Below are 22,779 nucleotides of genomic sequence, written 5' to 3'. Positions count from 1 at the left end.
TAGTCTCCTTGCTATTCTCGACAGCCAAGTTGGCACCTTCCAAGTCCTCACGAAGTCTACTCAATTCTGATTCTCGGCCTGATAAAGTTTCTTCAAGCTGTGTTACTTTTCCAGACAGCTCGTCTTGGATCACAGAGCCATTGTTCTTCACGTCTTCAAGTTCGTTTGCAGCTGAAGAAACTTCGTTGATCTTTTCTTCGACCAGAAGGGACGATTCTTGAATGCTGACTTCGAGTCGATCGATTTCTTTATCTTTCTCAGCAGAAAGCGTGTTCAACATGGCGATTTCTAAGGTCTTTTCTTCCAAGTCCTTTGAAACAATGTCGAGACTACTTTCGGTAGATTGAAGACGTTCTTTCAGCTCTTCGACATCGTTCGATCCTTTTTCAACTGAAGAAGACAAATCAAAGATTTTCTCGTTCTTTTCTTGCAATTGTTCTTCCAAGGTTGTAACAGATTGTGACATGTCGTCTAACTTCTGCTTTGTCTCAGACAATTGATCGTTCAGCACATTCATTTCGTTTTCTTTCGAAGCCAAATCTTCTTTCAGGGAAGCGTTCGATGTTTTTTCCTCTTCTAATTCAGATTTCAAATTGGTCTCCTTTTCACTCATTTCAGATAATTTTTCCTTGAAGTTCTTAGAGACTTTCTTCTTGAATTCTTTCTGTGAGTCGACCATTTCTTGCTTTTCCTTCTCCAAACCAGCAAGTTGTTCTTTCAGATTCTCAATTTCACTATCTTTTTCTGACGACGTTTTAGAAAGATTTTCTTCCATTTCTGAAAATGCGTTCGATCTTTGAGCTACTTCCTCTTCCAGTGTGTCTTTTCCTTTCTTCATTTCGTCTATTTGTAAAGTGAGATGGTTGATAGTCTCCTTGCTATTCTCGACAGCCAAGTTGGCACCTTCCAAGTCCTCACGAAGTCTACTCAATTCTGATTCACGGTCTGATAAAGTTTCTTCAAGCTGTGTTACTTTTCCAGACAGCTCGTCTTGGATCACAGAGCCATTGTTCTTCAAGTCTTCAAGTTCGTTTGCAGCTGAAGAAACTTCGTTGATCTTTTCTTCGACCAAAAGGGACGATTCTTGAATGCTGACTTCGAGTCGATCGATTTCTTTATCTTTCTCAGCAGAAAGCGTGTTCAACATGGCAATTTCTAAGGTCTTTTCTTCCAAGTCCTTTGAAACAATATCGAGACTACTTTCGGTAGATTGAAGACGTTCTTTCAGCTCTTCAGCATCGTTCGATCCATGTTCAACTGAGGAAGACAATTCAGAAATTTTCTCGTTCTTTTCTTTCAATTGTTCTCCCAAGGTGGAAACAGATTGTGACATGTCGTCTAACTTCTGCTTTGTCTCAGACAATTGATCGTTCAGCACATTCATTTCGTTTTCTTTCGAAGCCAAATCTTCTTTCAGGGAAGCGTTCGATGTTTTTTCCTCTTCTAATTCAGATTTCAAATTGGTCTCCTTTTCACTCATTTCAGATAATTTTTCCTTGAAGTTCTTAGAGACTTTCTTCTTGAATTCTTTCTGTGAGTCGACCATTTCTTGCTTTTCCTTCTCCAAACCAGCAAGTTGTTCTTTCAGATTCTCAATTTCACTATCTTTTTCTGACGACGTTTTAGAAAGATTTTCTTCCATTTCTGAAAATGCGTTCGATCTTTGAGCTACTTCCTCTTCCAGTGTGTCTTTTCCTTTCTTCAGTTCGTCTATTTGTAAAGTGAGATGGTTGATAGTCTCCTTGCTATTCTCGACAGCCAAGTTTGCTCCTTCCAAGTCCTCATGAAGTCTACTCAATTCTGATTCTCGGTCTGATAAAGTTTCTTCAAGCTGTGTTACTTTTCCAGACAGCTCGTCTTGGATCACAGAGCCATTGTTCTTCAAGTCTTCAAGTTCGTTTGCAGCTGAAGAAACTTCGTTGATCTTTTCTTCGACCAAAAGGGACGATTCTTGAATGCTGACTTCGAGTCGATCGATTTCTTTATCTTTCTCAGCAGAAAGCGTGTTCAACATGGCGATTTCTAAGGTCTTTTCTTCCAAGTCCTTTGAAACAATGTCGAGACTACTTTCGGTAGATTGAAGACGTTCTTTCAGCCTTTCAGCATCGTTCGATCCTTTTTCAACTGAAGAAGACAAATCAAAGATTTTCTCGTTCTTTTCTTGCAATTGTTCTTCCAAGGTGGAAACAGATTGTGACATGTCGTCTAACTTCTGCTTTGTCTCAGACAATTGATCGTTAAGCACATTCATTTCGTTTTCTTTCGAAGCCAAATCTTCTTTCAGGGAAGCGTTCGATGTTTTCTCCACTTCTAATTCAGATTTCAAATTGGTCTCCTTTTCACTCATTTCAGATAATTTTTCTTTGAAGTTCTTAGAGACTTTCTTCTTGAATTCTTTCTGTGAGTCGACCATTTCTTGCTTTTCCTTCTCCAAACCAGCAAGTTGTTCTTTCAGATTCTCAATTTCACTATCTTTTTCTGACGACGTTTTAGAAAGATTTTCTTCCATTTCTGAAAATGCGTTCGATCTTTGAGCTACTTCCTCTTCCAGTGTGTCTTTTCCTTTCTTCATTTCGTCTATTTGTAAAGTGAGATGGTTGATAGTCTCCTTGCTATTCTCGACAGCCAAGTTGGCACCTTCCAAGTCCTCACGAAGTCTACTCAATTCTGATTCACGGTCTGATAAAGTTTCTTCAAGCTGTGTTACTTTTCCAGACAGCTCGTCTTGGATCACAGAGCCATTGTTCTTCAAGTCTTCAAGTTCGTTTGCAGCTGAAGAAACTTCGTTGATCTTTTCTTCGACCAAAAGGGACGATTCTTGAATGCTGACTTCGAGTCGATCGATTTCTTTATCTTTCTCAGCAGAAAGCGTGTTCAACATGGCAATTTCTAAGGTCTTTTCTTCCAAGTCCTTTGAAACAATATCGAGACTACTTTCGGTAGATTGAAGACGTTCTTTCAGCTCTTCAGCATCGTTCGATCCATGTTCAACTGAGGAAGACAATTCAGAAATTTTCTCGTTCTTTTCTTTCAATTGTTCTCCCAAGGTGGAAACAGATTGTGACATGTCGTCTAACTTCTGCTTTGTCTCAGACAATTGATCGTTCAGCACATTCATTTCGTTTTCTTTCGAAGCCAAATCTTCTTTCAGGGAAGCGTTCGATGTTTTTTCCTCTTCTAATTCAGATTTCAAATTGGTCTCCTTTTCACTCATTTCAGATAATTTTTCCTTGAAGTTCTTAGAGACTTTCTTCTTGAATTCTTTCTGTGAGTCGACCATTTCTTGCTTTTCCTTCTCCAAACCAGCAAGTTGTTCTTTCAGATTCTCAATTTCACTATCTTTTTCTGACGACGTTTTAGAAAGATTTTCTTCCATTTCTGAAAATGCGTTCGATCTTTGAGCTACTTCCTCTTCCAGTGTGTCTTTTCCTTTCTTCAGTTCGTCTATTTGTAAAGTGAGATGGTTGATAGTCTCCTTGCTATTCTCGACAGCCAAGTTTGCTCCTTCCAAGTCCTCATGAAGTCTACTCAATTCTGATTCTCGGTCTGATAAAGTTTCTTCAAGCTGTGTTACTTTTCCAGACAGCTCGTCTTGGATCACAGAGCCATTGTTCTTCAAGTCTTCAAGTTCGTTTGCAGCTGAAGAAACTTCGTTGATCTTTTCTTCGACCAAAAGGGACGATTCTTGAATGCTGACTTCGAGTCGATCGATTTCTTTATCTTTCTCAGCAGAAAGCGTGTTCAACATGGCAATTTCTAAGGTCTTTTCTTCCAAGTCCTTAGAAACAATATCGAGACTACTTTCGGTAGATTGAAGACGTTCTTTCAGCTCTTCAGCATCGTTCGATCCATGTTCAACTGAGGAAGACAATTCAGAAATTTTCTCGTTCTTTTCTTTCAATTGTTCTCCCAAGGTGGAAACAGATTGTGACATGTCGTCTAACTTCTGCTTTGTCTCAGACAATTGATCGTTCAGCACATTCATTTCGTTTTCTTTCGAAGCCAAATCTTCTTTCAGGGAAGCGTTCGATGTTTTTTCCTCTTCTAATTCAGATTTCAAATTGGTCTCCTTTTCACTCATTTCAGATAATTTTTCCTTGAAGTTCTTAGAGACTTTCTTCTTGAATTCTTTCTGTGAGTCGACCATTTCTTGCTTTTCCTTCTCGAAAGCAGCAAGTTGTTCTTTCAGATTCTCAATTTCACTATCTTTTTCTGACGACGTTTTAGAAAGATTTTCTTCCATTTCTGAAAATGCGTTCGATCTTTGAGCTACTTCCTCTTCCAGTGTGTCTTTTCCTTTCTTCAGTTCGTCTATTTGTAAAGTGAGATGGTTGATAGTCTCCTTGCTATTCTCGACAGCCAAGTTTGCTCCTTCCAAGTCCTCATGAAGTCTACTCAATTCTGATTCTCGGTCTGATAAAGTTTCTTCAAGCTGTGTTACTTTTCCAGACAGCTCGTCTTGGATCACAGAGCCATTGTTCTTCAAGTCTTCAAGTTCGTTTGCAGCTGAAGAAACTTCGTTGATCTTTTCTTCGACCAAAAGGGACGATTCTTGAATTTTGACTTCGAGTCGATCGATTTCTTTATCTTTCTCAGCAGAAAGCGTGTTCAACATGGCAATTTCTAAGGTCTTTTCTTCCAAGTCCTTTGAAACAATGTCGAGACTACTTTCGGTAGATTGAAGACGTTCTTTCAGCTCTTCAGCATCGTTCGATCCATGTTCAAATGAGGAAAACAATTCAGAAATTTTCTCGTTCTTTTCTTTCAATTGTTCTCCCAAGGTGGAAACAGATTGTGACATGTCGTCTAACTTCTGCTTTGTCTCAGACAATTGATCGTTCAGCACATTCATTTCGTTTTCTTTCGAAGCCAAATCTTCTTTCAGGGAAGCGTTCGATGTTTTTTCCTCTTCTAATTCAGATTTCAAATTGGTCTCCTTTTCACTCATTTCAGATAATTTTTCCTTGAAGTTCTTAGAGACTTTCTTCTTGAATTCTTTCTGTGAGTCGACCATTTCTTGCTTTTCCTTCTCCAAACCAGCAAGTTGTTCTTTCAGATTCTCAATTTCACTATCTTTTTCTGACGACGTTTTAGAAAGATTTTCTTCCATTTCTGAAAATGCGTTCGATCTTTGAGCTACTTCCTCTTCCAGTGTGTCTTTTCCTTTCTTCATTTCGTCTATTTGTAAAGTGAGATGGTTGATAGTCTCCTTGCTATTCTCGACAGCCAAGTTGGCACCTTCCAAGTCCTCACGAAGTCTACTCAATTCTGATTCACGGTCTGATAAAGTTTCTTCAAGCTGTGTTACTTTTCCAGACAGCTCGTCTTGGATCACAGAGCCATTGTTCTTCAAGTCTTCAAGTTCGTTTGCAGCTGAAGAAACTTCGTTGATCTTTTCTTCGACCAAAAGGGACGATTCTTGAATGCTGACTTCGAGTCGATCGATTTCTTTATCTTTCTCAGCAGAAAGCGTGTTCAACATGGCAATTTCTAAGGTCTTTTCTTCCAAGTCCTTTGAAACAATGTCGAGACTACTTTCGGTAGATTGAAGACGTTCTTTCAGCTCTTCAATTTTGTTCGATCCATGTTCAACTGAGGAAGACAATTCAGAGATTTTCTCGTTCTTTTCTTTCAATTCTTCTCCCAAGGTAAAAACAGATTGTGACATGTCGTCTAACTTCTGCTTTGCCTCAGACAATTGATCGTTCAGCACATTCATTTCGTTTTCTTTCGAAGCCAAATCTTCTTTCAGGGAAGCGTTCGATGTTTTTTCCTCTTCTAATTCAGATTTCAAATTGGTCTCCTTTTCACTCATTTCAGATAATTTTTCCTTGAAGTTCTTAGAGACTTTCTTCTTGAATTCTTTCTGTGAGTCGACCATTTCTTGCTTTTCCTTCTCCAAACCAGCAAGTTGTTCTTTCAGATTCTCAATTTCACTATCTTTTTCTGACGACATTTTAGAAAGATTTTCTTCCATTTCTGAAAATGCGTTCGATCTTTGAGCTACTTCCTCTTCCAGTGTGTCTTTTCCTTTCTTCATTTCGTCTATTTGTAAAGTGAGATGGTTGATAGTCTCCTTGCTATTCTCGACAGCCAAGTTGGCACCTTCCAAGTCCTCACGAAGTCTACTCAATTCTGATTCACGGTCTGATAAAGTTTCTTCAAGCTGTGTTACTTTTCCAGACAGCTCGTCTTGGATCACAGAGCCATTGTTCTTCAAGTCTTCAAGTTCGTTTGCAGCTGAAGAAACTTCGTTGATCTTTTCTTCGACCAAAAGGGACGATTCTTGAATGCTGACTTCGAGTCGATCGATTTCTTTATCTTTCTCAGCAGAAAGCGTGTTCAACATGGCAATTTCTAAGGTCTTTTCTTCCAAGTCCTTTGAAACAATGTCGAGACTACTTTCGGTAGATTGAAGACGTTCTTTCAGCTCTGCAGCTTCGTTCGATCCATCTTCAACTGAAGAAGACAATTCAGAGATTTTCTCGTTCTTTTCTTTCAATTGTTCTTCCAAGGTGGAAACAGATTGTGACATGTCGTCTAACTTCTGCTTTGTCTCAGACAATTGATCGTTCAGCACATTCATTTCGTTTTCTTTCGAAGCCAAATCTTCTTTCAGGGAAGCATTCGATGTTTTCTCCTCTTCTAATTCAGATTTCAAATTGATCTCCTTTTCACTCATTTCAGATAATTTTTCTTTGAAGTTCTTAGAGACTTTCTTCTTGAATTCTTTCTGCGAGTCGACCATTTCTTGTTTTTCCTTCTCCAAAACAGCAAGTTGTTCTTTCAGATTCTCAATTTCACCATCTTTCTCTGACGACGCTTTCGAAAGATTTTCTTCAATGGTTAGTTTTACATTTTCAAGATCATCCAATTTATTTGTAAGATCATCAAGTGATGTTTTGGTCTTTGTAACCTCTTCTTCCTTTAGCTTTAGTTCCTGTTTGATGGATTCTAATTCTTCATTGGCAGATTGATGCAAAGCAGTTGCTGATTCTTTTTCAATACAAAGTGTTCTGTTAAGATCGATCAATTCAATCATAGGCGCTTGGAGTGCGTTCAATGGTTGTAAGAGTGCATTATTAAGAGTTATATCCATTTGGTTAGTTTGTTCATGTGTTAAAATCGATTTAAAGATATTGGTTAACTTCTGGATATCATCATTGGTGGAAGATACACTGTTCTTGAAATCAGAGCACAAACCTTTTGTGTGGGATAATTCATCAGATAGTTTATCATAATCGTTCTCCTTATTACGCATGGAATCTTCTTGCTGTGACAGTTTCTCGTTTAACTCGTCTATTTTCCTTGTTTTCTGTCCGATCTCCTGTGTCATCTGGTTAACTTTCTCATCGTACTGTTTGTTCGACTCCGATAACTCATTCATCTCATCAATGATTCGACTATTGGTCTCGCTTTTCGATGCCAAATCTAAAAGAACACGAGAAAGTTCATTGTTAGAAGCTTCCAATGCAGCATTCAGATCATTACGAATATCAAGGGAGCTCGAAATCTCAGCATTCAAAGCATCAACAGTACTGTCTTTTACGGAAACAATATTATCAAACTCCATCTGCATTTCAGCCGAAAGTGCATCCTTCTCTGAAATCGTATCATTTAACAAAGATTTTATCTCTTTCAATTCATGGTCGCTATCCAATAGCTCACTTTGCAGTTGCTCATTTGTTTTTAAACTAATTTCCAAACTAAGTGATTTCTCCTTCAAGGTACCGACTGTTTTGTCCATTTCTTGGCATAATGACTCGATTTTTAATTGTTTTTCAGCAATATCAAGCTTATGCTGCTGAGATTCTGCTTTACTGTCAAAGAGTTCGGAAGTGAGTTCAGACAAAGTATTGTTTGTAGTCAACAGCTCCTCTTTGTTACATTTCAATTGCAACAACGATTCCTTAAGATTGGATTTGGTGTCAGCTAATTCTTGACAAGTCGCTTGTAGATCACTACTGGTTTGACTCAAATTGTCCAGAGTACTTGATAATTCCTCTCGAGTTTTCTCTAACAAGTTCTTGTTTTCGTTAAGCTCGGAAATGGCCAACTCCAAATCCTTCTCGGTAGAGCCAAGTTTCTCTGACGTTTCCTTCAATACGTTTTCAGTTTCTCCTAGTTTGTCACTCGTGTCAGAAAGAGTTGCATTTGTTTCTTGTAGGTTTGTCGTAGTGCTTTCTAATGCTGACGTCTTTTCATTCAGCTCCTTGGTGGTGCTTTCTAGAGTTTCACTGGTGTTTTTCAACTCTAACATTGTGTTTTCAAGATTTTGCTCCACGCTGGCGATTCGACTCTCTGCCTCGCTGATTTTACCTTCCAATTGGCTAGTCGTTTGGTCTTTTTCTTTTCGGGTATCGTCAAGAAGTTGTTCTGTATTTGAAAGATTGATCTTTGTCTTGGAAAGCTCGTCACTGGTGTTTTTGAGCTGATCAACTGTTTCTTCCAGGCTCGATTTTGTTTCAGCAAGCTCTTGGCAAGTAGCCTGCAAGTCGTTACCAGTATCACTCAAGTTTTTTTGGGTGTTGGACAGTTCCTCCTCGGTGGAAGCAAGTTTGGACTTTGTTTCAGAAAGGGTGTTCTCCGTCGAAGAGAGGTTTTCTTTCAAGCTACCGATTTCCTGTTGGTTCAGATAGATCTCCTCATTCAAGTTCTCGATGTTCTTGCCAGATTGTTCAAGAGAATCAAAAGCAGAATTGACTTCGTTGCTTTTCTCTGCGATGATGCCTGCAGACTCTTCAGCCTCAACTTCCAGTCTGAGTTTTTCCTTTTCAAGTTCTTCGATTTTCATGTTAAGAGTGGTGATCTCCATCTCTTTGACGCTCAAGGTGTTTTCGGATTCTTCCTTCAGGGATTCTATTTCTGACTCCATCTTGCTTACAGTTTCTGCTGCCTCTTCAGTTTTGGCAGCCAAATCATTTTGAGTACCGGCTAGCTCTACGCAAGTGGCTTGTAAGTCCTCACTAGTCTTCTGTAAAGTGCTTTGTGTGTTGGACAGCTCATCCTTGGTAGCAGAAAGCTCTTGGTTGGTGCTTGACAGCGTTGATTGGGTCTCTTCCAGTTCCTTGCAAGTCGTTTGCAGCGTCTCTTTCGTGTCTGAAAGACTGCTCGATGTGTCTTTCAGTTCTGAAGCCGTCGACTCCAAGGAGGATTCAGTCGATGACAGTTTCTCTGTGGTTTCTTTCAAAGCCTGTTCAGTCTCTTGAAGTTTGCCTGAAGTTTCACTCAGATTGGATCTAGTGGTCTCAAGATCTGCCGTTGTCTTTTCCAGTACTGACGTTCTCTCCTTCAACATGTCTTGTGTCGAATTTAACGTTTCGTTAGTGTCCCTTAGTTCCGACTGTCTGTTGGTCAAGGTCTCCTGGAGATTGGCAATTTGACCTTCAGCTGATCGTACTTTGTCATTCAGATCGCTGATCTTTTGATCTTTCTCCAGACTGGTCTCTTCAAGTTTTCGTTCAGTGTCAGAAAGACTACTCTTACTCATAGATAGGTCTTTCTTGGTATCTTCAAGTTGACTAGCAGTTTCCTCGAGATTGGATTTGGTGTCAGCTAATTCTTGACAAGTCGATTGTAGATCACTACTGGTTTGACTCAAATTGTCCAGAGTACTTGATAATTCCTCTCGAGTTTTCTCTAACAAGTTCTTGTTTTCGTTAAGCTCGGAAATGGTCAACTCCAAATCCTTCTCGGTAGAGCCAAGTTTCTCTGACGTTTCCTTCAATACGTTTTCAGTTTCTCCTAGTTTGTCACTCGTGTCAGAAAGAGATGCATTCGTTTCTTGTAGGTTTGTCGTAGTGCTTTCTAATGCTGACGTCTTTTCATTCAGCTCCTTGGTGGTGCTTTCTAGAGTTTCACTGGTGTTTTTCAACTCTAACATTGTGTTTTCAAGATTTTGCTCCACGCTGGCGATTCGACTCTCTGCCTCGCTGATTTTACCTTCCAATTGGCTAGTCGTTTGGTCTTTCTCTTTTCGGGTATCGTCAAGAAGTTGTTCTGTATTTGAAAGATTGATCTTTGTCTTGGAAAGCTCGTCATTGGTGTTTTTGAGCTGATCAACTGTTTCTTCCAGGCTCGATTTTGTTTCAGCAAGCTCTTGGCAAGTAGCCTGCAAGTCGTTACCAGTATCACTCAAGTTCTTTTGGGTGTTGGACAGTTCCTCCTCGGTGGAAGCAAGTTTGGACTTTGTTTCAGAAAGGGTGTTCTCCGTCGAAGAGAGGTTTTCTTTCAAGCTACCGATTTCCTGTTGGTTCAGATAGATCTCCTCATTCAAGTTCTCGATGTTCTTGCCAGATTGTTCAAGAGAATCAAAAGCAGAATTGACTTCGTTGCTTTTCTCTGCGATGATGCCTGCAGACTCTTCAGCCTCAACTTCCAGTCTGAGTTTTTCCTTTTCAAGTTCTTCGATTTTCATGTTAAGAGTGGTGATCTCCATCTCTTTGACGCTCAAGGTGTTTTCGGATTCTTCCTTCAGGGATTCTATTTCTGACTCCATCTTGCTTACAGTTTCTGCTGCCTCTTCAGTTTTGGCAGCCAAATCATTTTGAGTACCGGCTAGCTCTACGCAAGTGGCTTGTAAGTCCTCACTAGTCTTCTGTAAAGTGCTTTGTGTGTTGGACAGCTCATCCTTGGTAGCAGAAAGCTCTTGGTTGGTGCTTGACAGCGTTGATTGGGTCTCTTCCAGTTCCTTGCAAGTCGTTTGCAGCGTCTCTTTCGTGTCTGAAAGACTGCTCGATGTGTCTTTCAGTTCTGAAGCCGTCGACTCCAAGGAGGATTCAGTCGATGACAGTTTCTCTGTGGTTTCTTTCAAAGCCTGTTTAGTCTCTTCAAGTTTGCCTGAAGTTTCACTCAGATTGGATCTAGTGGTCTCAAGATCTGCCGTTGTCTTTTCCAGTACTGACGTTCTCTCCTTCAACATGTCTTGTGTAGAATTTAACGTTTCGTTAGTGTCCCTTAGTTCCGACTGTCTGTTGGTCAAGGTCTCCTGGAGATTGGCAATTTGACCTTCAGCTGATCGTACTTTGTCATTCAGATCGCTGATCTTTTGATCTTTCTCCAGACTGGTCTCTTCAAGTTTTCGTTCAGTGTCAGAAAGACTACTCTTACTCATAGATAGGTCTTTCTTGGTATCTTCAAGTTGACTAGCAGTTTCCTCGAGATTGGATTTGGTGTCAGCTAATTCTTGACAAGTCGCTTGTAGATCACTACTGGTTTGACTCAAATTGTCCAGAGTACTTGATAATTCCTCTCGAGTTTTCTCTAACAAGTTCTTGTTTTCGTTAAGCTCGGAAATGGTCAACTCCAAATCCTTCTCGGTAGAGCCAAGTTTCTCTGACGTTTCCTTCAATACGTTTTCAGTTTCTCCTAGTTTGTCACTCGTGTCAGAAAGAGATGCATTCGTTTCTTGTAGGTTTGTCGTAGTGCTTTCTAATGCTGACGTCTTTTCATTCAGCTCCTTGGTGGTGCTTTCTAGAGTTTCACTGGTGTTTTTCAACTCTAACATTGTGTTTTCAAGATTTTGCTCCACGCTGGCGATTCGACTCTCTGCCTCGCTGATTTTACCTTCCAATTGGCTAGTCGTTTGGTCTTTCTCTTTTCGGGTATCGTCAAGAAGTTGTTCTGTATTTGAAAGATTGATCTTTGTCTTGGAAAGCTCGTCATTGGTGTTTTTGAGCTGATCAACTGTTTCTTCCAGGCTCGATTTTGTTTCAGCAAGCTCTTGGCAAGTAGCCTGCAAGTCGTTACCAGTATCACTCAAGTTCTTTTGGGTGTTGGACAGTTCCTCCTCGGTGGAAGCAAGTTTGGACTTTGTTTCAGAAAGGGTGTTCTCCGTCGAAGAGAGGTTTTCTTTCAAGCTACCGATTTCCTGTTGGTTCAGATAGATCTCCTCATTCAAGTTCTCGATGTTCTTGCCAGATTGTTCAAGAGAATCAAAAGCAGAATTGACTTCGTTGCTTTTCTCTGCGATGATGCCTGCAGACTCTTCAGCCTCAACTTCCAGTCTGAGTTTTTCCTTTTCAAGTTCTTCGATTTTCATGTTAAGAGTGGTGATCTCCATCTCTTTGACGCTCAAGGTGTTTTCGGATTCTTCCTTCAGGGATTCTATTTCTGACTCCATCTTGCTTACAGTTTCTGCTGCCTCTTCAGTTTTGGCAGCCAAATCATTTTGAGTACCGGCTAGCTCTACGCAAGTGGCTTGTAAGTCCTCACTAGTCTTCTGTAAAGTGCTTTGTGTGTTGGACAGCTCATCCTTGGTAGCAGAAAGCTCTTGGTTGGTGCTTGACAGCGTTGATTGGGTCTCTTCCAGTTCCTTGCAAGTCGTTTGCAGCGTCTCTTTCGTGTCTGAAAGACTGCTCGATGTGTCTTTCAGTTCTGAAGCCGTCGACTCCAAGGAGGATTCAGTCGATGACAGTTTCTCTGTGGTTTCTTTCAAAGCCTGTTTAGTCTCTTCAAGTTTGCCTGAAGTTTCACTCAGATTGGATCTAGTGGTCTCAAGATCTGCCGTTGTCTTTTCCAGTACTGACGTTCTCTCCTTCAACATGTCTTGTGTAGAATTTAACGTTTCGTTAGTGTCCCTTAGTTCCGACTGTCTGTTGGTCAAGGTCTCCTGGAGATTGGCAATTTGACCTTCAGCTGATCGTACTTTGTCATTCAGATCGCTGATCTTTTGATCTTTCTCCAGACTGGTCTCTTCAAGTTTTCGTTCAGTGTCAGAAAGACTACTCTTACTCATAGATAGGTCTTTCTTGGTATCTTCAAGTTGACTAGCAGTTTCCTCGAGATTGGATTTGGTGTCAGCTAATTCTTGACAAGTCGCTTGTAGATCACTACTGGTTTGACTCAAATTGTCCAGAGTACTTGATAATTCCTCTCGAGTTTTCTCTAACAAGTTCTTGTTTTCGTTAAGCTCGGAAATGGTCAACTCCAAATCCTTCTCGGTAGAGCCAAGTTTCTCTGACGTTTCCTTCAATACGTTTTCAGTTTCTCCTAGTTTGTCACTCGTGTCAGAAAGAGATGCATTCGTTTCTTGTAGGTTTGTCGTAGTGCTTTCTAATGCTGACGTCTTTTCATTCAGCTCCTTGGTGGTGCTTTCTAGAGTTTCACTGGTGTTTTTCAACTCTAACATTGTGTTTTCAAGATTTTGCTCCACGCTGGCGATTCGACTCTCTGCCTCGCTGATTTTACCTTCCAATTGGCTAGTCGTTTGGTCTTTCTCTTTTCGGGTATCGTCAAGAAGTTGTTCTGTATTTGAAAGATTGATCTTTGTCTTGGAAAGCTCGTCATTGGTGTTTTTGAGCTGATCAACTGTTTCTTCCAGGCTCGATTTTGTTTCAGCAAGCTCTTGGCAAGTAGCCTGCAAGTCGTTACCAGTATCACTCAAGTTCTTTTGGGTGTTGGACAGTTCCTCCTCGGTGGAAGCAAGTTTGGACTTTGTTTCAGAAAGGGTGTTCTCCGTCGAAGAGAGGTTTTCTTTCAAGCTACCGATTTCCTGTTGGTTCAGATAGATCTCCTCATTCAAGTTCTCGATGTTCTTGCCAGATTGTTCAAGAGAATCAAAAGCAGAATTGACTTCGTTGCTTTTCTCTGCGATGATGCCTGCAGACTCTTCAGCCTCAACTTCCAGTCTGAGTTTTTCCTTTTCAAGTTCTTCGATTTTCATGTTAAGAGTGGTGATCTCCATCTCTTTGACGCTCAAGGTGTTTTCGGATTCTTCCTTCAGGGATTCTATTTCTGACTCCATCTTGCTTACAGTTTCTGCTGCCTCTTCAGTTTTGGCAGCCAAATCATTTTGAGTACCGGCTAGCTCTACGCAAGTGGCTTGTAAGTCCTCACTAGTCTTCTGTAAAGTGCTTTGTGTGTTGGACAGCTCATCCTTGGTAGCAGAAAGCTCTTGGTTGGTGCTTGACAGCGTTGATTGGGTCTCTTCCAGTTCCTTGCAAGTCGTTTGCAGCGTCTCTTTCGTGTCTGAAAGACTGCTCGATGTGTCTTTCAGTTCTGAAGCCGTCGACTCCAAGGAGGATTCAGTCGATGACAGTTTCTCTGTGGTTTCTTTCAAAGCCTGTTTAGTCTCTTCAAGTTTGCCTGAAGTTTCACTCAGATTGGATCTAGTGGTCTCAAGATCTGCCGTTGTCTTTTCCAGTACTGACGTTCTCTCCTTCAACATGTCTTGTGTAGAATTTAACGTTTCGTTAGTGTCCCTTAGTTCCGACTGTCTGTTGGTCAAGGTCTCCTGGAGATTGGCAATTTGACCTTCAGCTGATCGTACTTTGTCATTCAGATCGCTGATCTTTTGATCTTTCTCCAGACTGGTCTCTTCAAGTTTTCGTTCAGTGTCAGAAAGACTACTCTTACTCATAGATAGGTCTTTCTTGGTATCTTCAAGTTGACTAGCAGTTTCCTCGAGATTGGATTTGGTGTCAGCTAATTCTTGACAAGTCGCTTGTAGATCACTACTGGTTTGACTCAAATTGTCCAGAGTACTTGATAATTCCTCTCGAGTTTTCTCTAACAAGTTCTTGTTTTCGTTAAGCTCGGAAATGGTCAACTCCAAATCCTTCTCGGTAGAGCCAAGTTTCTCTGACGTTTCCTTCAATACGTTTTCAGTTTCTCCTAGTTTGTCACTCGTGTCAGAAAGAGATGCATTCGTTTCTTGTAGGTTTGTCGTAGTGCTTTCTAATGCTGACGTCTTTTCATTCAGCTCCTTGGTGGTGCTTTCTAGAGTTTCACTGGTGTTTTTCAACTCTAACATTGTGTTTTCAAGATTTTGCTCCACGCTGGCGATTCGACTCTCTGCCTCGCTGATTTTACCTTCCAATTGGCTAGTCGTTTGGTCTTTCTCTTTTCGGGTATCGTCAAGAAGTTGTTCTGTATTTGAAAGATTGATCTTTGTCTTGGAAAGCTCGTCATTGGTGTTTTTGAGCTGATCAACTGTTTCTTCCAGGCTCGATTTTGTTTCAGCAAGCTCTTGGCAAGTAGCCTGCAAGTCGTTACCAGTATCACTCAAGTTCTTTTGGGTGTTGGACAGTTCCTCCTCGGTGGAAGCAAGTTTGGACTTTGTTTCAGAAAGGGTGTTCTCCGTCGAAGAGAGGTTTTCTTTCAAGCTACCGATTTCCTGTTGGTTCAGATAGATCTCCTCATTCAAGTTCTCGATGTTCTTGCCAGATTGTTCAAGAGAATCAAAAGCAGAATTGACTTCGTTGCTTTTCTCTGCGATGATGCCTGCAGACTCTTCAGCCTCAACTTCCAGTCTGAGTTTTTCCTTTTCAAGTTCTTCGATTTTCATGTTAAGAGTGGTGATCTCCATCTCTTTGACGCTCAAGGTGTTTTCGGATTCTTCCTTCAGGGATTCTATTTCTGACTCCATCTTGCTTACAGTTTCTGCTGCCTCTTCAGTTTTGGCAGCCAAATCATTTTGAGTACCGGCTAGCTCTACGCAAGTGGCTTGTAAGTCCTCACTAGTCTTCTGTAAAGTGCTTTGTGTGTTGGACAGCTCATCCTTGGTAGCAGAAAGCTCTTGGTTGGTGCTTGACAGCGTTGATTGGGTCTCTTCCAGTTCCTTGCAAGTCGTTTGCAGCGTCTCTTTCGTGTCTGAAAGACTGCTCGATGTGTCTTTCAGTTCTGAAGCCGTCGACTCCAAGGAGGATTCAGTCGATGACAGTTTCTCTGTGGTTTCTTTCAAAGCCTGTTTAGTCTCTTCAAGTTTGCCTGAAGTTTCACTCAGATTGGATCTAGTGGTCTCAAGATCTGCCGTTGTCTTTTCCAGTACTGACGTTCTCTCCTTCAACATGTCTTGTGTAGAATTTAACGTTTCGTTAGTGTCCCTTAGTTCCGACTGTCTGTTGGTCAAGGTCTCCTGGAGATTGGCAATTTGACCTTCAGCTGATCGTACTTTGTCATTCAGATCGCTGATCTTTTGATCTTTCTCCAGACTGGTCTCTTCAAGTTTTCGTTCAGTGTCAGAAAGACTACTCTTACTCATAGATAGGTCTTTCTTGGTATCTTCAAGTTGACTAGCAGTTTCCTCGAGATTGGATTTGGTGTCAGCTAATTCTTGACAAGTCGCTTGTAGATCACTACTGGTTTGACTCAAATTGTCCAGAGTACTTGATAATTCCTCTCGAGTTTTCTCTAACAAGTTCTTGTTTTCGTTAAGCTCGGAAATGGTCAACTCCAAATCCTTCTCGGTAGAGCCAAGTTTCTCTGACGTTTCCTTCAATACGTTTTCAGTTTCTCCTAGTTTGTCACTCGTGTCAGAAAGAGATGCATTCGTTTCTTGTAGGTTTGTCGTAGTGCTTTCTAATGCTGACGTCTTTTCATTCAGCTCCTTGGTGGTGCTTTCTAGAGTTTCACTGGTGTTTTTCAACTCTAACATTGTGTTTTCAAGATTTTGCTCCACGCTGGCGATTCGACTCTCTGCCTCGCTGATTTTACCTTCCAATTGGCTAGTCGTTTGGTCTTTCTCTTTTCGGGTATCGTCAAGAAGTTGTTCTGTATTTGAAAGATTGATCTTTGTCTTGGAAAGCTCGTCATTGGTGTTTTTGAGCTGATCAACTGTTTCTTCCAGGCTCGATTTTGTTTCAGCAAGCTCTTGGCAAGTAGCCTGCAAGTCGTTACCAGTATCACTCAAGTTCTTTTGGGTGTTGGACAGTTCCTCCTCGGTGGAAGCAAGTTTGGACTTTGTTTCAGAAAGGGTGTTCTCCGTCGAAGAGAGGTTTTCTTTCAAGCTACCGATTTCCTGTTGGTTCAGATAGATCTCCTCATTCAAGTTCTCGATGTTCTTGCCAGATTGTTCAAGAGAATCAAAAGCAGAATTGACTTCGTTGCTTTTCTCTGCGATGATGCCTGCAGACTCTTCAGCCTCAACTTCCAGTCTGAGTTTTTCCTTTTCAAGTTCTTCGATTTTCATGTTAAGAGTGGTGATCTCCATCTCTTTGACGCTCAAGGTGTTTTCGGATTCTTCCTTCAGGGATTCTATTTCTGACTCCATCTTGCTTACAGTTTCTGCTGCCTCTTCAGTTTTGGCAGCCAAATCATTTTGAGTACCGGCTAGCTCTACGCAAGTGGCTTGTAAGTCCTCACTAGTCTTCTGTAAAGTGCTTTGTGTGTTGGACAGCTCATCCTTGGTAGCAGAAAGCTCTTGGTTGGTGCTTGACAGCGTTGATTGGGTCTCTTCCAGTTCCTTGCAAGTCGTTTGCAGCGTCTCTTTCGTGTCTGAAAGACTGCTCGATGTGTCTTTCAGTTCTGAAGCCGTCGACTCCAAGGAGGATTCAGTCGATGACAGTTTCTCTGTGGTTTCTTTCAAAGCCTGTTTAGTCTCTTCAAGTTTGCCTGAAGTTTCACTCAGATTGGATCTAGTGGTCTCAAGATCTGCCGTTGTCTTTTCCAGTACTGACGTTCTCTCCTTCAACATGTCTTGTGTAGAATTTAACGTTTCGTTAGTGTCCCTTAGTTCCGACTGTCTGTTGGTCAAGGTCTCCTGGAGATTGGCAATTTGACCTTCAGCTGATCGTACTTTGTCATTCAGATCGCTGATCTTTTGATCTTTCTCCAGACTGGTCTCTTCAAGTTTTCGTTCAGTGTCAGAAAGACTACTCTTACTCATAGATAGGTCTTTCTTGGTATCTTCAAGTTGACTAGCAGTTTCCTCGAGATTGGATTTGGTGTCAGCTAATTCTTGACAAGTCGCTTGTAGATCACTACTGGTTTGACTCAAATTGTCCAGAGTACTTGATAATTCCTCTCGAGTTTTCTCTAACAAGTTCTTGTTTTCGTTAAGCTCGGAAATGGTCAACTCCAAATCCTTCTCGGTAGAGCCAAGTTTCTCTGACGTTTCCTTCAATACGTTTTCAGTTTCTCCTAGTTTGTCACTCGTGTCAGAAAGAGATGCATTCGTTTCTTGTAGGTTTGTCGTAGTGCTTTCTAATGCTGACGTCTTTTCATTCAGCTCCTTGGTGGTGCTTTCTAGAGTTTCACTGGTGTTTTTCAACTCTAACATTGTGTTTTCAAGATTTTGCTCCACGCTGGCGATTCGACTCTCTGCCTCGCTGATTTTACCTTCCAATTGGCTAGTCGTTTGGTCTTTCTCTTTTCGGGTATCGTCAAGAAGTTGTTCTGTATTTGAAAGATTGATCTTTGTCTTGGAAAGCTCGTCATTGGTGTTTTTGAGCTGATCAACTGTTTCTTCCAGGCTCGATTTTGTTTCAGCAAGCTCTTGGCAAGTAGCCTGCAAGTCGTTACCAGTATCACTCAAGTTCTTTTGGGTGTTGGACAGTTCCTCCTCGGTGGAAGCAAGTTTGGACTTTGTTTCAGAAAGGGTGTTCTCCGTCGAAGAGAGGTTTTCTTTCAAGCTACCGATTTCCTGTTGGTTCAGATAGATCTCCTCATTCAAGTTCTCGATGTTCTTGCCAGATTGTTCAAGAGAATCAAAAGCAGAATTGACTTCGTTGCTTTTCTCTGCGATGATGCCTGCAGACTCTTCAGCCTCAACTTCCAGTCTGAGTTTTTCCTTTTCAAGTTCTTCGATTTTCATGTTAAGAGTGGTGATCTCCATCTCTTTGACGCTCAAGGTGTTTTCGGATTCTTCCTTCAGGGATTCTATTTCTGACTCCATCTTGCTTACAGTTTCTGCTGCCTCTTCAGTTTTGGCAGCCAAATCATTTTGAGTACCGGCTAGCTCTACGCAAGTGGCTTGTAAGTCCTCACTAGTCTTCTGTAAAGTGCTTTGTGTGTTGGACAGCTCATCCTTGGTAGCAGAAAGCTCTTGGTTGGTGCTTGACAGCGTTGATTGGGTCTCTTCCAGTTCCTTGCAAGTCGTTTGCAGCGTCTCTTTCGTGTCTGAAAGACTGCTCGATGTGTCTTTCAGTTCTGAAGCCGTCGACTCCAAGGAGGATTCAGTCGATGACAGTTTCTCTGTGGTTTCTTTCAAAGCCTGTTTAGTCTCTTCAAGTTTGCCTGAAGTTTCACTCAGATTGGATCTAGTGGTCTCAAGATCTGCCGTTGTCTTTTCCAGTACTGACGTTCTCTCCTTCAACATGTCTTGTGTAGAATTTAACGTTTCGTTAGTGTCCCTTAGTTCCGACTGTCTGTTGGTCAAGGTCTCCTGGAGATTGGCAATTTGACCTTCAGCTGATCGTACTTTGTCATTCAGATCGCTGATCTTTTGATCTTTCTCCAGACTGGTCTCTTCAAGTTTTCGTTCAGTGTCAGAAAGACTACTCTTACTCATAGATAGGTCTTTCTTGGTATCTTCAAGTTGACTAGCAGTTTCCTCGAGATTGGATTTGGTGTCAGCTAATTCTTGACAAGTCGCTTGTAGATCACTACTGGTTTGACTCAAATTGTCCAGAGTACTTGATAATTCCTCTCGAGTTTTCTCTAACAAGTTCTTGTTTTCGTTAAGCTCGGAAATGGTCAACTCCAAATCCTTCTCGGTAGAGCCAAGTTTCTCTGACGTTTCCTTCAATACGTTTTCAGTTTCTCCTAGTTTGTCACTCGTGTCAGAAAGAGATGCATTCGTTTCTTGTAGGTTTGTCGTAGTGCTTTCTAATGCTGACGTCTTTTCATTCAGCTCCTTGGTGGTGCTTTCTAGAGTTTCACTGGTGTTTTTCAACTCTAACATTGTGTTTTCAAGATTTTGCTCCACGCTGGCGATTCGACTCTCTGCCTCGCTGATTTTACCTTCCAATTGGCTAGTCGTTTGGTCTTTCTCTTTTCGGGTATCGTCAAGAAGTTGTTCTGTATTTGAAAGATTGATCTTTGTCTTGGAAAGCTCGTCATTGGTGTTTTTGAGCTGATCAACTGTTTCTTCCAGGCTCGATTTTGTTTCAGCAAGCTCTTGGCAAGTAGCCTGCAAGTCGTTACCAGTATCACTCAAGTTCTTTTGGGTGTTGGACAGTTCCTCCTCGGTGGAAGCAAGTTTGGACTTTGTTTCAGAAAGGGTGTTCTCCGTCGAAGAGAGGTTTTCTTTCAAGCTACCGATTTCCTGTTGGTTCAGATAGATCTCCTCATTCAAGTTCTCGATGTTCTTGCCAGATTGTTCAAGAGAATCAAAAGCAGAATTGACTTCGTTGCTTTTCTCTGCGATGATGCCTGCAGACTCTTCAGCCTCAACTTCCAGTCTGAGTTTTTCCTTTTCAAGTTCTTCGATTTTCATGTTAAGAGTGGTGATCTCCATCTCTTTGACGCTCAAGGTGTTTTCGGATTCTTCCTTCAGGGATTCTATTTCTGACTCCATCTTGCTTACAGTTTCTGCTGCCTCTTCAGTTTTGGCAGCCAAATCATTTTGAGTACCGGCTAGCTCTACGCAAGTGGCTTGTAAGTCCTCACTAGTCTTCTGTAAAGTGCTTTGTGTGTTGGACAGCTCATCCTTGGTAGCAGAAAGCTCTTGGTTGGTGCTTGACAGCGTTGATTGGGTCTCTTCCAGTTCCTTGCAAGTCGTTTGCAGCGTCTCTTTCGTGTCTGAAAGACTGCTCGATGTGTCTTTCAGTTCTGAAGCCGTCGACTCCAAGGAGGATTCAGTCGATGACAGTTTCTCTGTGGTTTCTTTCAAAGCCTGTTTAGTCTCTTCAAGTTTGCCTGAAGTTTCACTCAGATTGGATCTAGTGGTCTCAAGATCTGCCGTTGTCTTTTCCAGTACTGACGTTCTCTCCTTCAACATGTCTTGTGTAGAATTTAACGTTTCGTTAGTGTCCCTTAGTTCCGACTGTCTGTTGGTCAAGGTCTCCTGGAGATTGGCAATTTGACCTTCAGCTGATCGTACTTTGTCATTCAGATCGCTGATCTTTTGATCTTTCTCCAGACTGGTCTCTTCAAGTTTTCGTTCAGTGTCAGAAAGACTACTCTTACTCATAGATAGGTCTTTCTTGGTATCTTCAAGTTGACTAGCAGTTTCCTCGAGATTGGATTTGGTGTCAGCTAATTCTTGACAAGTCGCTTGTAGATCACTACTGGTTTGACTCAAATTGTCCAGAGTACTTGATAATTCCTCTCGAGTTTTCTCTAACAAGTTCTTGTTTTCGTTAAGCTCGGAAATGGTCAACTCCAAATCCTTCTCGGTAGAGCCAAGTTTCTCTGACGTTTCCTTCAATACGTTTTCAGTTTCTCCTAGTTTGTCACTCGTGTCAGAAAGAGATGCATTCGTTTCTTGTAGGTTTGTCGTAGTGCTTTCTAATGCTGACGTCTTTTCATTCAGCTCCTTGGTGGTGCTTTCTAGAGTTTCACTGGTGTTTTTCAACTCTAACATTGTGTTTTCAAGATTTTGCTCCACGCTGGCGATTCGACTCTCTGCCTCGCTGATTTTACCTTCCAATTGGCTAGTCGTTTGGTCTTTCTCTTTTCGGGTATCGTCAAGAAGTTGTTCTGTATTTGAAAGATTGATCTTTGTCTTGGAAAGCTCGTCATTGGTGTTTTTGAGCTGATCAACTGTTTCTTCCAGGCTCGATTTTGTTTCAGCAAGCTCTTGGCAAGTAGCCTGCAAGTCGTTACCAGTATCACTCAAGTTCTTTTGGGTGTTGGACAGTTCCTCCTCGGTGGAAGCAAGTTTGGACTTTGTTTCAGAAAGGGTGTTCTCCGTCGAAGAGAGGTTTTCTTTCAAGCTACCGATTTCCTGTTGGTTCAGATAGATCTCCTCATTCAAGTTCTCGATGTTCTTGCCAGATTGTTCAAGAGAATCAAAAGCAGAATTGACTTCGTTGCTTTTCTCTGCGATGATGCCTGCAGACTCTTCAGCCTCAACTTCCAGTCTGAGTTTTTCCTTTTCAAGTTCTTCGATTTTCATGTTAAGAGTGGTGATCTCCATCTCTTTGACGCTCAAGGTGTTTTCGGATTCTTCCTTCAGGGATTCTATTTCTGACTCCATCTTGCTTACAGTTTCTGCTGCCTCTTCAGTTTTGGCAGCCAAATCATTTTGAGTACCGGCTAGCTCTACGCAAGTGGCTTGTAAGTCCTCACTAGTCTTCTGTAAAGTGCTTTGTGTGTTGGACAGCTCATCCTTGGTAGCAGAAAGCTCTTGGTTGGTGCTTGACAGCGTTGATTGGGTCTCTTCCAGTTCCTTGCAAGTCGTTTGCAGCGTCTCTTTCGTGTCTGAAAGACTGCTCGATGTGTCTTTCAGTTCTGAAGCCGTCGACTCCAAGGAGGATTCAGTCGATGACAGTTTCTCTGTGGTTTCTTTCAAAGCCTGTTTAGTCTCTTCAAGTTTGCCTGAAGTTTCACTCAGATTGGATCTAGTGGTCTCAAGATCTGCCGTTGTCTTTTCCAGTACTGACGTTCTCTCCTTCAACATGTCTTGTGTAGAATTTAACGTTTCGTTAGTGTCCCTTAGTTCCGACTGTCTGTTGGTCAAGGTCTCCTGGAGATTGGCAATTTGACCTTCAGCTGATCGTACTTTGTCATTCAGATCGCTGATCTTTTGATCTTTCTCCAGACTGGTCTCTTCAAGTTTTCGTTCAGTGTCAGAAAGACTACTCTTACTCATAGATAGGTCTTTCTTGGTATCTTCAAGTTGACTAGCAGTTTCCTCGAGATTGGATTTGGTGTCAGCTAATTCTTGACAAGTCGCTTGTAGATCACTACTGGTTTGACTCAAATTGTCCAGAGTACTTGATAATTCCTCTCGAGTTTTCTCTAACAAGTTCTTGTTTTCGTTAAGCTCGGAAATGGTCAACTCCAAATCCTTCTCGGTAGAGCCAAGTTTCTCTGACGTTTCGATTAGCATTTGTTCCAACCTTTCGCTTTCGTTTGTTTTGCTTATTGTCAAGTCATGTAACCGAATGTCATAAT

The 22,779-nt window shown here is 41.5% G+C and overlaps 1 protein-coding gene across 1 annotated transcript in view; it reads right to left on the bottom strand.

Moving 5' to 3' along the window:
• The window catches only part of LOC136810150 (nuclear anchorage protein 1-like), a 58,109-nt gene that overhangs the window by 28,854 nt on the left and 6,476 nt on the right, over positions 1–22,779 (bottom strand). Inside the window, exon 12 of the mRNA XM_067066724.1 lies at positions 1–22,779. This exon is cut by the window's left edge and continues 5,910 nt beyond it. Coding sequence (XP_066922825.1) covers positions 1–22,779 — 22,779 coding nt within the window.

The sequence above is a fragment of the Clytia hemisphaerica genome, unplaced genomic scaffold, assembly GCF_902728285.1.
Source record: "Clytia hemisphaerica strain Z4C2 unplaced genomic scaffold, Clytia hemisphaerica genome assembly, whole genome shotgun sequence".
In the NCBI taxonomy this organism is placed as follows: Eukaryota; Metazoa; Cnidaria; class Hydrozoa; order Leptothecata; family Clytiidae; genus Clytia; species Clytia hemisphaerica.
The sequence above is the reverse complement of the archived record's forward strand: the minus strand, read 5'-3'. Positions and strand labels throughout refer to the sequence as shown.